General features: G+C 40.9%; 1 protein-coding gene across 5 annotated transcripts in view; it reads right to left on the bottom strand.

Annotated features, from left to right (window-relative positions):
* The window catches only part of LOC147348281 (uncharacterized), a 434,645-nt gene that overhangs the window by 99,023 nt on the left and 319,362 nt on the right, over positions 1 to 16,260 (bottom strand). For all 5 annotated transcript variants that reach the window (XM_086366965.1, XM_086366966.1, XM_086366962.1 and 2 more), the window contains exon 5: positions 11,035 to 11,082. In XM_086366965.1, the coding sequence (XP_086223091.1) occupies positions 11,035 to 11,082 (48 nt within the window). The remainder of the gene's footprint in view (positions 1 to 11,034; positions 11,083 to 16,260) is intronic.

Here is a 16,260-nt window from a genome sequence, read left to right as displayed (position 1 = left end):
TGGATTCACAGGAAGTTGCAAAAATAATAGAGAGAGGCCCTGTGTCCTCTTCACAGAGTTTCCTCTCATGGAAACATTTTACAAAACTCTAGTATGAAATCAAAGCTGGGGCATTGGTGTTGGTGCAATCCATAGAACTTTTTTCAGACTCTATCAGTCATACAAATACTTTATGTTTGTGTGTCTAGTGTGTGTGTGTCTGTGTGTGTCTGTGTGTCTGTGTTGTTGTTTAGTTGCTAAGTCTTGTCTGACTCTGCAACACCATGGACTGTAGCTCTACAGCATGGACAGGCTCCTCTGTCCATGGATTTTCCTGGCCAGAATGTTGGAGTGGGCTGTCACTTCCTTCTCCGGGAGATCCTCCCAACCCAGGGATCAAACCCATGTCTCCTTCATTGGCAGGTGGATTCTTTACCACCAAGCGACTTGGAAAGCTGTTACATGTCTGTAGCTTTATGCAATTATTTCACATGTGTAGATTCATGTGACTATCACTGCAATTAAGACTCAGGACTGTTCCAGCACCACAAAGATCTCATGAGCTCTCCTTTTACAGTAAGACTCAGTGCATTTCCTCACCATCCCCACCTGTTTCCAACTCTTGCAAGCACAAATTTGTTTTCCGTCTCTGTAATTTTGTCATTTCAAGAATGCAGTATCAATGTAATCAAATAGTATGTAATCTATTTTAAAATCACACAGTATGTTATCTGAAGGTTAAACATAGATGGTGTGGTCTTATCTTTCAAGTGGAATGCTACTAGCTAAATGTGTGTCTTCTGGGTTATGATTTGACCAAGGAATCTGCACTGATGTTTCCAATGACCTCCTCATTACATCAGTAGCGGTGAGGTACCTGGCCTGTTTTGTCCTGGTGAGGGATGCTACCTGCACATTCAGGTGGAGCACATATGTGGATGCCAGAGCTTCCCATGTACTCAGGAGAACCTGTGACAACAGTGGCACCTTCCAAGTCCCTTGTCTTGCTACCTGCGCCCCATGCCCAGAGACACAGGCCATCCCAGAGTAGCAGGTGGGCACTGCCAAAGCACTCCAGGTCCTGTTCAGGCTCTGAACATATATGGACTACAGTTAACAAACAAACAAACAAAACTTACACTCACCAGTCAGTACAGAAATCATTTCATCATTCTGATAATTTTCAATTGTACTGGTGTACATTTACTAACCACCACCTTTGTAATGTCCCGTTCCATGTCTGTCCTCTAACCTCCTCGAAATCAGACACCTCCTGGTACTTGTCGTGTCACCAGCACCTACCTCCATGTCAGCACACAGTAGGCACACAAAGCATTTTTGCTGAATGAGAAAGTGGGAATGTGTTTTGTAAATAGCGTGTTAAATCTAAACTGATTTCTCTTAAGAAGAGACTATTTATTCCTTGCCTGAAAGATGCTTTCCCCTCAAATTCCAATGGAATTTTTTTTTTAATCAAGAAAGATGGGAATGCACCAGCAGCTGCTAGTCTAAATGGCCTAGTTATGGTGTTCTCAATGCCTCCTGCCCTCCTGACTATTTTGAAATAAGCACAGGAAATTACGTAAATTGGCAATAAGAGTCCAACAGTTGGGATCAGGGAGGTATGCATATTTGCTTTTCCAATTTTCTGCTCCCCTACCAAGCAAACACATGGAGCTTTGACCCTCCATATGTTTTTAATGCGTGTCGGAGATAAACGTTCCAGCAAGTTGGAAGCAACAGGTTGAGTGCTCCCCCCTGCCCCTTGACTCCATCTGAAGCTGCTTCAAGCAGGCTGTGGACCTGAGGGAGAACAGAACAACCTCCTACAGCACTAGGCCTCAGAAAGTTCTGGACTCCTACCCTGCTGACTGGCTTGTGCACAAAAATTCCCTTGACTTGCAGGGTTGGATTAGGGAACCCTTGCCCCCAGCACCCTGTGTTGGCCTCTCATGGCACTGGCTATGCTGTACTGGAATCACCGTTTTGAGCTCTGTCACCCACATCCGGTTATAAACCCAGGGGAGATAGGACCATGTCTGTCACCTTCTCCACCTTGTCCCCAGCATCTGGCTTAATCTCTGACCCAGGGTAGGGCTCAGAACATATTTGTCAGATGAATGAATGGATGATGAGAAGGGAAACAGGAGCATTAATCAGAGCTTTACAATTGCCAAAAGTCCCCTGGACTTCTGGCACTCCTATCATCTGGTTCTTATTGCAAGAATAAGCAGAGACCATTGGCACTGGCCCTATAATTCAGGGGTTCTCAGCTTCGTCTGTGCATTACAGTCACCTGAAGGATTTGTACAAGAACAGACTGATGGTCCTATCCCCAGAGCTTCTTGTTTCCTGTGTCAGGACCTTGACATCAGCATTTCTAACACACCTCCAGAGGATGCTGCTGCAGTTGCTCCAAGGCTACAGTGTGAGAACCACTTTGGGAATAAATAGGGGAACTGGGTTGTAACTGTATTTCTTTTAACAATTAGATTTGCACTGCAGGTTTTAAGAAATGGCAGCCTTACTACCTACAGTGGAAAATCAGCCTTATCAGTTACAGTGTGATCTAAAGAACTTGGGAACGTATATCTTTGACCATGTGATAGACAGACAGATGGGCCTTTCATCAGTGTGCTGCTGCTGCTAAGTTGTTTCAGTCGTGTCCGGCTGTGTGCGACCCCATAGACGGCAGCCCACCAGGCTCCCCCGTCCCTGGGATTCTCCAGGCAAGAACGCTGGAGTGGGTTGCCATTTCCTTCTCCAATACATGAAAGTGAAAAGGGAAAGTGAAGTTGCTCAGTCGTGTCTGACTCTTAGCGACCCCATGGACTGCAGCCTGCCAGGCTCCTCTGTCCATGGGATTTTCTAGGCAAGAGTACTGGAGTGGGGTGCCATCGCCTTCTCCATTCATCAGTGTAGATTCCATGTTTAAAAGGCATGTGTAGGAAAGAGCATGGATTTTGGAGCCAGTAGGACCTGACTGAATTTCACTTCACTGCCAACTGGCAAGGAGACCCTGGACGAGTTAATGCTATCTAAGGCTCTCAGAATAGCCATCAGGAAGGTGCAGATAGTAAAAGATTCTTTTCAAAGTTGCTAGAAAAAAGAGTAAAAAAAAAAGAAGAAGAAAAGTATTCCTACTTACTAAAAGATCAATTGGATTATGGGAAAAAAATTTGTCAGTTTGTATAGAAAGGGATATAGTGCTTTTTGAAGCTATTTGGCTCCTGAGTTTTAGGTAGTGAAGGTTTTATTGGAAATTTTTATTTGGTTATTGAACTTAGATAGTAAGAGTTTGGACAGAGAAAGATATTTATACATGTAAGGAGACATTCTACAGAGCAGATGCTCAAAAAAAAAAGAAAAAAAAGATACAGAGGTATAACTCAAGATATTATAGATTTGGCTCCAGATTACCACATTAAAATAAGTATAGATAAAGCAAGACATGTGGATTTTTTTTTGCTTTTATAGTACGTATAAAAGTTGTGTTTACAGGCTACTGTAGTCCATTAAGTGTGGAATAGCATTATGTCTAAAAGAACTAATTATAAACCTTAATTTAAAAATAATTTTCTTGCTAAAAAATGCTAACCATCCTCTGAGCCTTCATTGAGTCCTACTAAAAACATGAAAAAGTCACTCATCACAGAAGATCACTGTAACAAATACACAATAATAAAAAAGTTTGAAATATTATGATAGTCACCAAAATGTGAAACCAAGACCCAAAGGGAACAAGCGCTATTGGAAAGATAGAGCCAATGGACTTGCTTGATGCAGAATTGCCACAAACCTTCAATTTGTAAGAAACCCTATCACTGTGAATTGCAATAGAGTGATATATGCCTGTAGTAGAAAAATGAATGCAAGAGAATAATGTGTGGGTAAGAAAGTGGATGCAGAGTGAAGTAAGCCAGAAAGAAAAACACTAATACAGTATAGTAACGCATGTATATGGAATTTAGAAAGATGGTAACAATAACCCTGTATGCGAGACAGCAAAAAAGACGCAGATGTATAGAACAGTCTTTTGGACTCTGTGGGAGAGGGAGGGGGTGGGATAATTTGGGAGAATGGCATTGAAACATGTATAATATCATATAAGAAACAAATCGCCAGTCCAGGTTCGATGCAGGATACAGGATGCTTGGGGCTGGTGCACTGGGATGACCCAGAGGGATGGTATGGGGAGGGAGGTGGGAGGGGGTTCAGGATAGGGAACACGTGTACACCTGTGGCAGATTCATGTTGATGTATGGCAAAACCAATATAATATTGTAAAGTAATTAGCCTCCAATTAAAATAGATAAATTAAAATAAATTAATTAATTAAAAAAAAAGAAAGTGGATAAATCATATGGGGAAGATCTCCATTATCTGAGTATTCATTATTTGAGAACTTGCAGGGAACAAATTGTGAAGGGACGCTGAGATCATGGCAACATGAAAAATATCCACCAATGACACAACTATTTCAAAATTTGTGCCGACTTAAAATCTTCCTTGCTTAGCATCCATTTTGCTCATTAGGCCATAGTGTTAGTTGGTTCCCCTCTCTCACCGTCCTTTGGGTGCCCACCGGTGAACAGCAAATCTTACAAATAACATAAGACTTCACAAACTAGATGAAAAGATGTTAGACATCTGTTCAAGGCACAAAGAAAGAGGGATCTAGCAGAGTTAGACAAATGTACACCTGAATAAGAGGAAATCCAGAAGGATGGTGTTTTAATGTTTTCAAAAGGTAATCATTTAGCTATCAAAGGGCTGTGTGAAATACTGAAGAAATGAAGGAGCCCTCCAGTACTTTTGCACAATAATGGGCTCTTTTTGATAAAACTGCTGAGTTCAAACAAGAAGTGATGATACTATACTTTGTTACCACAAATTTTGTCAGAAATACTATGTTAAAAACACACACACACACACACAACCCACATGATTCTTGCTTTTTGTAAGAATCAGTATATACTACAATTATGACCCAAGTTAAGAGTCTGCAGACTGTAGCTCGAGAACCAAATCTGACCCATTACCTGAGTTTGTAAATAAATACTAGAGCACAGCAATGCTCATTCATTTGCTGATTGTCCATGGTTGCTTATATACTTCAGCTGAAGCCCTGAGTAGCTACAAAGAGATCCCATTGTTCACAAAGCCAAAAATACTTACTATCTGGCCCTTTACAAACTTTCCTGACTAGTGATCTAAGTGTTTTTTTTTTTAAATAAACTTTTTCTTATTTTATTTTTATAAAATATTTTTCTAATAAAAAAATTTCCCTCCACTCTTTCCAACAGCATTTTGATTTCTAAGTTGATTTATTCTAGGTGATGCTTACCCCCACTTCTCCCTGAATTATCCCTAGCTGATGAGGCCACTCTATAATTCAGACAAAATGTGGTTATTCATAGAAATAAATCATTGCTAGTTCCTAATTTAAGAATGCTCAGAACCAGACTGATAGTGTTTGAATCGCAGTACTATTCTTCCTACCCTGACCCTCTGGGTCTCAGTTTCCTCTTCTGTCAAATGAGTTTAATAGCATTAACTTTGCACAGTTAGGGACTAAAACAAGATAATGAAGGTCAGGCTCTTATCCCATCACTGGAGCACAATGTACACACACAGTGGTAGCTTTTGTGATTTCTATGTGTCTAATTTCTCTTTGGTTTGGAATGGCAGTTTACACAGTCTAGATTCTGAGCTCTGAGTTCCTCCAGGCATTCTCTGAGTTGCTTGTTCTAAGGCCCTCCTCTAGCACTCTGGTTTATAAAGTCCTACAAAGAGTGGAAGCAAGTTCTTTACCAAACCAACCAGTCTGCTCTGCTAGAAAGAGCAAGGCATGAGTGAAGAATTTATCATCACTTTTAAAGGTGTTTCCTTTAGTCAGCTGATGTCATAAATATCGGCAGCAGCAGCCGGGGGGAAACTTTTCACAACAGTCCAACTCCAGCAGAGGGAGAGAGCCCAATACAGCCTCTGCATATAAACACTCCCAGATGCTCTGACTTCAAGAGGGGCGGCATTTATCATCAGGAGAAGTGGACAAACGTGACAGCTGTACAGCAGTTATGGTAATGAGGGTGGTAATCAGCAGGCCAGGGGAGAGCAAGATGATTTCCTGACCAGATCATGGGGGAGGAACAACACTGGCTTTATTCCTCCAGACCTCATCCTAGTGTACTCGAAGGAACAATCCTTGTTATGTTCCCCTGGTGGGCAGCTTCTAAGTCAGCATCGCATAATCCCACCTCTTTATATTCCTGCCTCTGTGTAACTCCCTGCCCCTGAGTATGTACCGCTAGTGACTTGCTTCTACCCAACGGAAAAAAACGATGGGATAGCACTTCTGCGATTAGGCTACAAATGTGTCTAGCATTCGTCTGTCAGCAGACTCTCTCTACTGCCCTCTCAGCTTGTCCATTTTCATGAAATAAGCTGCCATACAGAGAAACCCACCTGTCAAGGAACTAAGGCCCAACAACACTGCAGGAACTGGAGTTCAGTTTTGTCAATCCTGTTGACAATCACGAACAGTAGATTCTTCACCAGTTGAACTTTCAAATGAAAGCTGGCCTGACATTTTGATTCTAGCTGTGAGAGACCCTGAAGCAAGGACCCAATTAATGTATGCCCAGATTCCTGACCCACATGAGGTATAGGATAATAAACATGGGTTATTTGAAGCTACTTCATTTTAGGGTAGTTTGTTATGCAGCAGTAGATTGCTAACACAGATTTCTTTCTTAAAGTTAAAAAGTACACAAATGTACATTTCTGCTGAGAGTTGGTGATGAGTTAGACTATCACTTAGTTGGTTTTCTCGTAGTTTGAATTCTTCAAAAACTGTGTAGATAGGTTAATCTGCCTGAAGAATACTTCAGATATTACCCTTCCTCTTTTTAAACACCTTGATTGACTTTTATTGATTGAAGGAAAGAAGGACAACTTTTGCAAGTGTCATTCAAAGCTACCCTGGATATCTACTTTCTGCCAGCTGCTAGAACAATCTTCCTAAAACACCGATTACTATTAAAAGAAAACTCAAACAACTCAATCAAAATATGGATAGAAGATCTATGTTGGCATTTCTCCAAAGAAGACATACAGATGGTCAACAATCACATGAAAAGATGCTCAACATCATTAATTATTAGAGAAATGCAAATCAAAACTACAATGAGGTACTACCTCACACTGGTCTGAATGGCCATCATCAAAAGTCTACAAACAATAAATGCCGGAGACAGTGTGGAGAAAAGGGAATCCTCTTGCACTGTTGGTGGGAATGTAAATGATACAGCCACTAGGGAGAACAGCATGAAGGTTCCTTAAAAACTAAAAATAGAACTACCATATGACCAAGCAATCCTACTCCTGGGCATGTACAAAGAGAAAATCATAATTAAAAAAGATACATGCACCCCAATGTTCATTACAGCACTATTTACATTAGCTAGGACATTAAAGCAACCAAAATGGCCATCAATAAAGGAATGAATAAGAAAGATGTAGTACATATATACAGCAGAATATTACTCAGCCATTAAAAGGAACAAAACTGGGTCATCTGTAGAGATGTGGATGGACCTAGAGACTGTCATACAGAGTGAAGTAGGTTAAAGAAAAAGAAACAGTGTATATTAATGCATATATGTGAAAGCTAGAAAAATGGTATAGATGATCTTATTTGCAAAACAGAAATAGAGAGACAGATATAGGTTTGGACAAAGGTATGGACACCAAGGGAGGAACAGGGGGAATAGGATGAATTGGGAGACTGAGATTGACGCATATGAGGACTGACAGGATGGATTATCCCATGTAGCCAACTTATGCACTGTGCCATCTCCTGTCCCTTCTTTTCCTCCATCCATCTTTAAGACACATGCTTTCTTTTAACCTCCATTGTCCTTCTCCTCTGTGGAAAATTTATACTTAAAAGATTCAGCTAGATTATCAGTGTAATCAAGAGGAAAAACAAAGAACCTCAAACATACTCATTTCTTTAGATCTGCATAGATGAACTTTAGAAGGATCCAGAAGCAATCAGTGACACTGGTTGTGCTGGGGGGCAGGTGGTGGGGTGGGTATTCAGTAGGCTTAAGGGATAGAGGTTGGGAGAGAAAATTTTCACTGTATATCCCCTGGTATCTTTGTAATTTTCTAGCATGTGAGCACATTGACTTAATCAAGCACCAAAGAAAACAGCTACAATGAAGGAAAGAAAGTTAATTTCTTGACTCATCCTTATTAAGAAGCCTTATTTCCCCACACTGAGTTAATCATGGGATGACTTGCTTCCTTATCTGTCAACCCCTCTAGTATCTGAGATTATAGGTTCATTCCTTATTCACTCCTTATCCCCGTCCCCCACTGTCCAGTGCAGTGTCTGCTACTTCACAGGTCCTTGAAATATCTGAGGAATAAAAGAGCTGCACTTCCTCACCACTCCCTGGGCAGATACTAATTACCTCCCTGTGAGCTCTGGACTTTACTGAGTCTGGACTGTACCCTACTGATTCCTTTGCCTATATTTTCTTTCCCCCCATCATTTCATTTTTGATCTATCCTTATCTTTCAAGACCCACCTCTGATTTCACCATAGGAAGTCATCTTCTCCTTCCCTGACGTCCAGTAGCATGACTGAGGAGTTGTACAACTTTTCTGTTTATGTCCAGGGTTGGCAAACTACACCTCCTGAGCCAAATCTGTCTAAGCCTGGTTCTTTGAGTGAAGACCCCATTCTTCTACGTATTGCCTCTGAGTGTCTTCCTTAACAAAGGCAGAGTTGAGACTCTAAAGCCCTGCAGGGCCAGAACGTAAAAAATCTTTGGCCCTTTATAGGAAGAGCTTGTTAATCTCTGATTTATACCTTAATTGTACCTCTTGACTATTCTGCTCATTAAAACTCAAATTTGTACTCAAACTCTGTGTTGGATCCAGCCAAACTCATCACCCTGGCAAAAGGCTGCCCTCTCCTCCCTGGAGCCTGCCAAGGACCATCCCATTGCAGACTTTCCCTACCTCTAGGGCTTCCCTACCTATAAGCTCCTTTCCTGTCTCAGGTTGGGATGTGCTTTCCCTACCTCCCTGGAACTCAGCTCACCCCAGATCACTTTCCTATCACTTTCCAAGTCACACCCAGGTCCTCTGCTCAGAGAGGCCTTCCAGGACCACCTCACTGGGGAGGACCAATGCCGATCTTACTGCAACACTGGGCATTTTTACAAGGCAATTCTGCAAACTGAACTTATTTTTATTTATTGGTTGAATTTTTTCTCTCTCCTACCAGACCATGAGGTCCTTGAGGGTAGGCTCATATCTATCTAGTTCACTACAGTATTTGCAGTGTCTAGCAATAGCAGCTGCCACACACTGGTAAGGACTGTAGGAAATACTGTTTACTGACTGACTAAACAGATGAATAAATGAATACATTTTAATCTCCATAAAAGTGACTACCTGAGAGTCTAATAGGCACTCAAAATTATTTGTTGAACGAATGAATAATGTAAGAGAGGATATTTAGTCATGATAATATCGATAGATGAAAGTAACTCATTGCATGGTTTGCTCAACCTTTTAATATCAGCTCATGGAAAAGAATCCCCACTCCAGTACTCCTGCCTGGAAAATCCCATGGACAGAGGAACCTGGTGGGCTGCAATCCATGGGGTCTCTGAGGGTCGGACACGACTGAGCGACTTCACTTTCACTTGTCACTTTCATGCATTGGAGAAGGAAATGGCAACCCACTCCAGTGTGCTTGCCTGGAGAATCCCAGGGACGGGGGAGCCTGGTGGGCTGCTGTCTATGGGGTCACACAGAGTCGGAGACGACTGAAGTGACTTAGCAGCATGGAAAAGAATAGCTTTCTTCAGCTCCATTTAAATTATTCAGGATAAAGGAAAGAAAGTACCCTCTCAAGGGACACACTAGAATATCCTTTGATCATGTGTGTGTATGTGTGTGTGTGTGTACACGCCTGCGTGTGTGAGTTAAAGAGAGAGATACACATCAGCCTGTAGGTCTCTCAGTCAAGCTGCTGTCTATAGGCTGGGGGAACAGGAGAAAAGAAAGGACACCACAAACATGCTGCCAGTGGACTGCAAAATCTGTTTTTCCTCAAAACCAGCAGTTCAGAAGTTGGAATACTCATTCAATGTAGTTTTTAAAGCAACGCTGTTTTGGACCACAAAACTGATGCATGCACTGCAAAAGAATTTAAAAGCTAAACAAAATGTAAACAGGAAAATAAAAATTACCCTTAATCTCACCATCATGGTTGCCTATTTTTCTCTTGTGTATTTGTGTTTTAAATTCCTTTTCCCCCCTCTCTCCTTTCTCTTTCTGTCTCTCACACAGACACACACACACACACGGGATCTATTTAGCATTCTATGTGTTCTGTACACCAACTATGCCTCAATAAAAAACAAAACAAATGTGTTTTGACAAAATTTTAAAGAACTGTATATTATTACAGTTAATTTACCCTAATCCCTTGCATTAGTTGTTTTTATTTACTTCTATCAATCTACAACTAATACATAATTCTACAATGAACAAATTTGCTAACTGTGCATTTTCCTTAAGGAGCTTTATAAAAGCAGCATTATTGGCTAACGGAGTATACTGTGGATCGGCACAGCCATATTAATTGTGTGGGAATGATAAAAGTCCACAGTCTTAACCCCATTTATATCTATTTTACCACACCCTCACCAAAGAATTTCACCAAAATTATTACATTGTTAAATACATAATACTTTTATATTTCATTAGAAAACATCAATTAAAATGCTTACCAATTAAATTTCTTTTTCTATACATTTATTTTCCCTGTTTACATGTCTTTTGAAGCTTAAATATTCAATTATACTTAAAGAATTATTGATATCATCTATGTGCTTGATTATACTTCCAATCAGAAGGAATATTTTAAGTGTAGTATACGGGAATCATTTGCTATAAACAATCAAATTTATATAGGCTGGAGCACTACTATAACAATAAAAATTTGTGATTTAACAGTTCACTTACCCTCCACTGATTTACTGATCCATTTTAACTCTTTGGAGTATGGAACACCTGCATAGAAACAAAAGAATGGATTTGGAAAGCCGAAATTAGGATTAAGGACCAGGTTCTCAGGCAACAATCCTCAAGGTCTGGTGCAATGACAAAATACAACAAAGTTATCTGGTGGGGCTGTGCCTAGTCCATACCCGCAAATCAGATGATCCTCTTGTCAAAGTCAGGGATCTTAATAAGAATCGTAACAAGGAATGTTAATAAGAATCTTGCAATTTAGGAATGGCTATAGACTTTCTTCTTTCCCTGACTCTGCTGTGCTTTATCCAGAGTCTAGTGAGCCTGTATACATATTCTGAGCAAGATAGCTCTTATTCAAAGAGAATCTTGCAAATGGGACTTGCCACAGGACATGTTTTTCTTTGTTCTATACGACCTATTGACTATACTCAGAGAAGAAGCATGTGTCTTAGAAATATGCTGCTGCTGCTGCTGCTGCTAAGTTGCTTCAGTCGTGTCCAACTCTGTGTGACCCCATAGACAGCAGCTCACCAGGCTCCTCCGTCCCTGGGATTCTCCAGGCAAGAATACTGGAGTGGGTTGCCATTTCCTTCTCCAATGCACGCACGCACGCTAAGTCGCTTCAGTCGTGTCTGACTCTGTGTGACCCCATGGACAGCAGCCCACCAGGCTCCTCTGTCCATGGAGTTCTCCAGACAAGAATACTGGAGTGGAATGCCATTTCCTTCTCCGCTAGAAGCATAAGTACAGTAAATACAATACTCAAAGGATGATCCTTAATGTAAGAATCTAAGAGGATGATATGGACTCCTCTCCTACTCAGGAGTAAGGCTGGTCTTTGACTTAGGGGTGAAACCCCACTGGTCTGGGGGTGACAGTGGGGTGTAATAGGTGAGTAGAACTCATAAAGTAAGGTAGAGACAAACCTTGGAAGAGGAGAGAAAGGTTGGCCTTAGAACACAGGAGATCAAGTCCCAGAGAAATTCTGTAATATATCCAGAGGGAAAGCATCTTTCTGAGCAATATTCTTCAAATGTTACTGTTCATGACTCCTAAAATGCTTCTGAAAAATTATTTATCCTTCATCTATGTTATTATCATAATTATTTTTATTTGCATTTAATTGGTCAAAACAACAGATATATGCCTTATACATTTTGGTAAATAATTACAAAACACAAGAAATAAAATTTTAATGGAAGTGTGTATCTTAAATGAGTTTGGGTTTTTCTTTCCTATTAACTCCAGAATACGCCTTATTGTCCAAGTGAGACAGAATTCAGCATCAATTTCACTCCTTCTGCCCGTGCCACCCCCCACCCCCAACTTTTAATCACAATTGTAAGGACTGAAAACCTTTGTTCACATAAGTAGATGGACGTGGAAAGAGTTTTGTTACAGCAACATCACTCAAGTCTTTAAACTCTTCCAAGTCATTCGTCAAAAATTATATGGTGATCTATCATCAAAAATTATTTTTAATGATCAACTGACAACTCCATCAAATCCTTCTTCAATTTTGTTGAAAGCAAAGAACTGAGAAGGATTTGTAACCCAATCACTAGAATCATTCATTTTCTCAACACTAACAGCTAAAGTTTGAATCACTCCTTTGTCTGAAGTCCTGGATTTTTTACCCTGGGGGAATGCACCACAGTATGATTCAAATGGCCAAGAGGTGGGCCTCCCTTTGATAAAAGGGGAAAAAGGCAGCCATGAGAAGGGAAGTGGGAGGGAACCAGCTGGGGCCAGTGGTACAAATCCAGATGCAACCTCTTTGGGTTGCGGTGTCCTGAAGCAGGCCACTCCAGGAGCCCACATTGTGAGGCTCTGGCAGGAGAACGTGCATGCCACATGCGTGTTCTCAGAGCAGTTTTAGAAGACTCTAGAGAGGGGCTGATAATCTGGAAATTATTCCTTTAAAACCGTTCATGCAAAGTTGCCCTTAAAAATCTTCATGTCAAGTATCAGAGAAATAGCAGATTCAGGCAAAAATCATCAACGTAGGCTAGAACTAGTGAGGAATAGGGCAGTTATTAAACATGAAGATGAAAGATAAAGTATCACTAAATACGACATACTTATAGAGCACAGAAAGTTGCAAACTGTACATGGACAAACAGTGGGTCCCTACAGTGAGGATGCACTGAGAAAAACATAGCATCATTTCTGATAGTTCTACCTGAAAAAGTGTATCTTGAATTGCATCCTGGGGACATGTTTAGAGAAACTCAAATGGAGGGATGTTCTACAAGATAATTGGCCTATACTCTTCAAAGATGTCCAGACAAATGCAGTATGTGACCACAATTGGATACAGACCTGTAAACCCATTACTGGGAAAATGGGTGAAATGTAAAAGAAGTCTGTAGATTAGAAGGCATCACCATTTCATGGCTGTACTATGATGGTATGGGGATAGGCTCTTATTGTTAGTGAAGAGACTTTGGAGTATTAAGGGGTAATGTGTATTAACTCAGCAGTGTGACTTTTTATGGCTCTGAAAAAATGTAAGTACATATATTGAAGGAGTGGTAAAACTGTGAGGAACCTGAGTGAAGAATATGCAGGAACTCACTGTACTGTTATAGAAGATTTTCTGAAAGTATGAAATAATTTTAAAATAAATCATTAAAACATCTTATTCTCCTGGGGAGCTGCAAAGCCCTAGTTTAAAGATTACCAGATTTTTTTTTTTTCAGAAACTTCATGGACAAAAATAAAGCCTTCAGGAGTTCAAAGCCAGTGTGAACACGTAAAAGAATTCATTACAAGTAAGAAGGTCCTCATTGTGTAGTAGGAATAAAATCATGCAGAGATAAGTGAGTGAGTCTCAAAGAAGGGGGAGTAGAGAAGTTCCCTTGTACATAGGTAATGAGTATTTTTTTGATTCTCCTTTTATTTTCCTTTTCTCCCCCTAAATTACTACTATGTTTACATAATGAGGGAAATTCATATATTTAGAGGTCTCAAAACTACATCCTGGAAATGACCAAACAGACCTAGAGATACACTTGTTTAGGGTTTTACTTATGACAATGGCTAAAAACACAAACAAATATTTCCCTACCTGATTTTTTAGAACTAAGAGTTGGTGTGTTTTTAGTATAAGTAGAAAGCTCTCTGGAGTCCATGTCTGGCCCTGAAGTCATGGTACTGCTCAGGGTATAGGGATGGAATATGCCTTTTTCTCTCCAGCTCACTGGAGGAGGGTGGATGAATGTCATGACTACTTTTGTGCAGGCCCTAGAAAAGAGTTTGAAACAGGACTTAGTGGTTCAAGAGGATTACTGTGAAATGTTCTGCTCTTCATGTAGTTCTCAGAAACCAGAATAAAACTGAACCAAAACTGGAGACATTTTCATCTGGAGCACATTGGTCTATAATGATAGGACTTGACTTTCGTAAGCAAAATTATTCTGGAGAAGTAACTTTTTAATACAATTGTATGTATGTGTGTGTGCATGTGTTCGCAGGCACAGTCTGTCCTGTTTGACTCTTTGAGACCCCATGGACTGTAGCCCATCAGGCTCCTCTGCCCATGGGATTTTCCAGGCAAGAATAGTGGAGTGAGTTATCATTTTCTTCTCTAAGGTAATGAGTTTAAAGTTTATGCAAAGAGAAGGCAGCTGAAGAAATGTTGAAAAATTCTGCCACAGACATTAGCAGGATACCCTCAAACCTGAAACAGGCATAAGATAGAAACTAAGCATAGGTCATGCCCTCTGATGTCCATCTCTGGTATTTTTCATTGATTAAAATGATGACAAATCTTGTTCAGTGTAGCCAACAGAATAACCTGCATTCTGGTTAGGACTGGATTTTCCTCTATGTGTCCAACTATGATATGATCTGATCCCACACGGGCTCTTTCATGCTGTGATGTACATTTCTTTACTCTTGGTCCTTACTGTGAAATATCTGCCTCTAATATTTTATCAGTTGACTTCTGCTACTAGCTTTGCTTCCTTCTCATTGACTTTACAAACAATGGCTTTACCATGCCATATTGTAGTTCTAACTACAATCTCTGTTTCTGTCTAGATTCTCAACCTAATATTTTCTCCACTGCAATGACTTGGAATGGTTACTATTTAAATAAGAGAAGGCAAGTTGCCCTTATCTCACCACCTGATTGGTAATAGGCCTCTTGGAGTCCTCTACTAGACAGGATTTTGAAAGTTTTTCTGGGCTCAGTGAGAGAGCAAGCCATGACTGATTAATGATGTCTGCTATGGCCTTGGGGAGAAATACAATGATATGTTGGTATGTGAGGGTAGGCAGCCTCTGTGGGAATCCCCATTGATCCCTCTCCTGGTATTCTTCTCTTTGAGAGTGGGTGGGACCTAGTGACTTGCTTGGAACCAACAGAATACAGCAAAAGTGATGGAATGTCACATCTCTGTTTAGGTTATAGAAGACTGTGACCTCAATCTTGCTGGAAGAGGCTCTCTTGCTGGCCTTGATGAAGCAAGCTAGCTGCCTTGGTGGAATGGCTCATGTAACATGGAACTGAGGGGGAGCTCCAGACAACAGCCAGCAGAGAAGTGAAGGTCTCAGTCCAACAGTCCTTGAGGACTGGAGGCTTGCCTTCAGACGAGACTCCAGCTGTGGCAAAGACACCTTGATTGGCAGCCACGTCAAACACTCTGAAGTAGAGGATCCAGTTGAACATGCTGGATTCCTAACCCACAGAAACTGTTTGATAATAAATGTGTGTTCTTCCAAACTGGTAAGTTTCAGGGTAGTTTTTTACATAGCAATCAGTTCAGTTCAGTTCAGTCACTCAGTCGTGTCCAACTCTTTGCGACCCCATGAATCGCAGCATGCCAGGCCTCCCTGTCCATCACCAACTCCCGGAGTTCACTCAGACTCATGCCCATTGAGTCAGTGATGTCATCCAGCCATCTCATCCTCTGTTGTCCCCTTCTCCTCCTGCCCTCAATCCCTCCAGCATCAGAGTCTTTTCCAATGAGTCAGCTCTTTGCATGAGGTGGCCAAAGTACTGGAGTTTCAGCTTTAGCATCATTCCTTCCAAAGAAATCCCAGGGCTGATCTCTTTCAGAATGGACTGGTTGGATCTCCTTGCAGTCCAAGGGACTCTCAAGAGTCTTCTCCAACACCACAGTTCAAAAGCATCAATTCTTTGGTGCTCAGCTTTCTTCACAGTCCAACTCTCACATCCATACATGATCACTGCAAAAACCATAGCCT

The sequence above is a fragment of the Bos grunniens genome, chromosome 22 (genome assembly GCF_055505025.1).
Source record: "Bos grunniens cultivar Pamir isolate PY7600 chromosome 22, Bosgru_T2T1.0, whole genome shotgun sequence".
Taxonomy (NCBI): domain Eukaryota; kingdom Metazoa; phylum Chordata; class Mammalia; order Artiodactyla; family Bovidae; genus Bos; species Bos grunniens.
The sequence above is the reverse complement of the archived record's forward strand: the minus strand, read 5'-3'. Positions and strand labels throughout refer to the sequence as shown.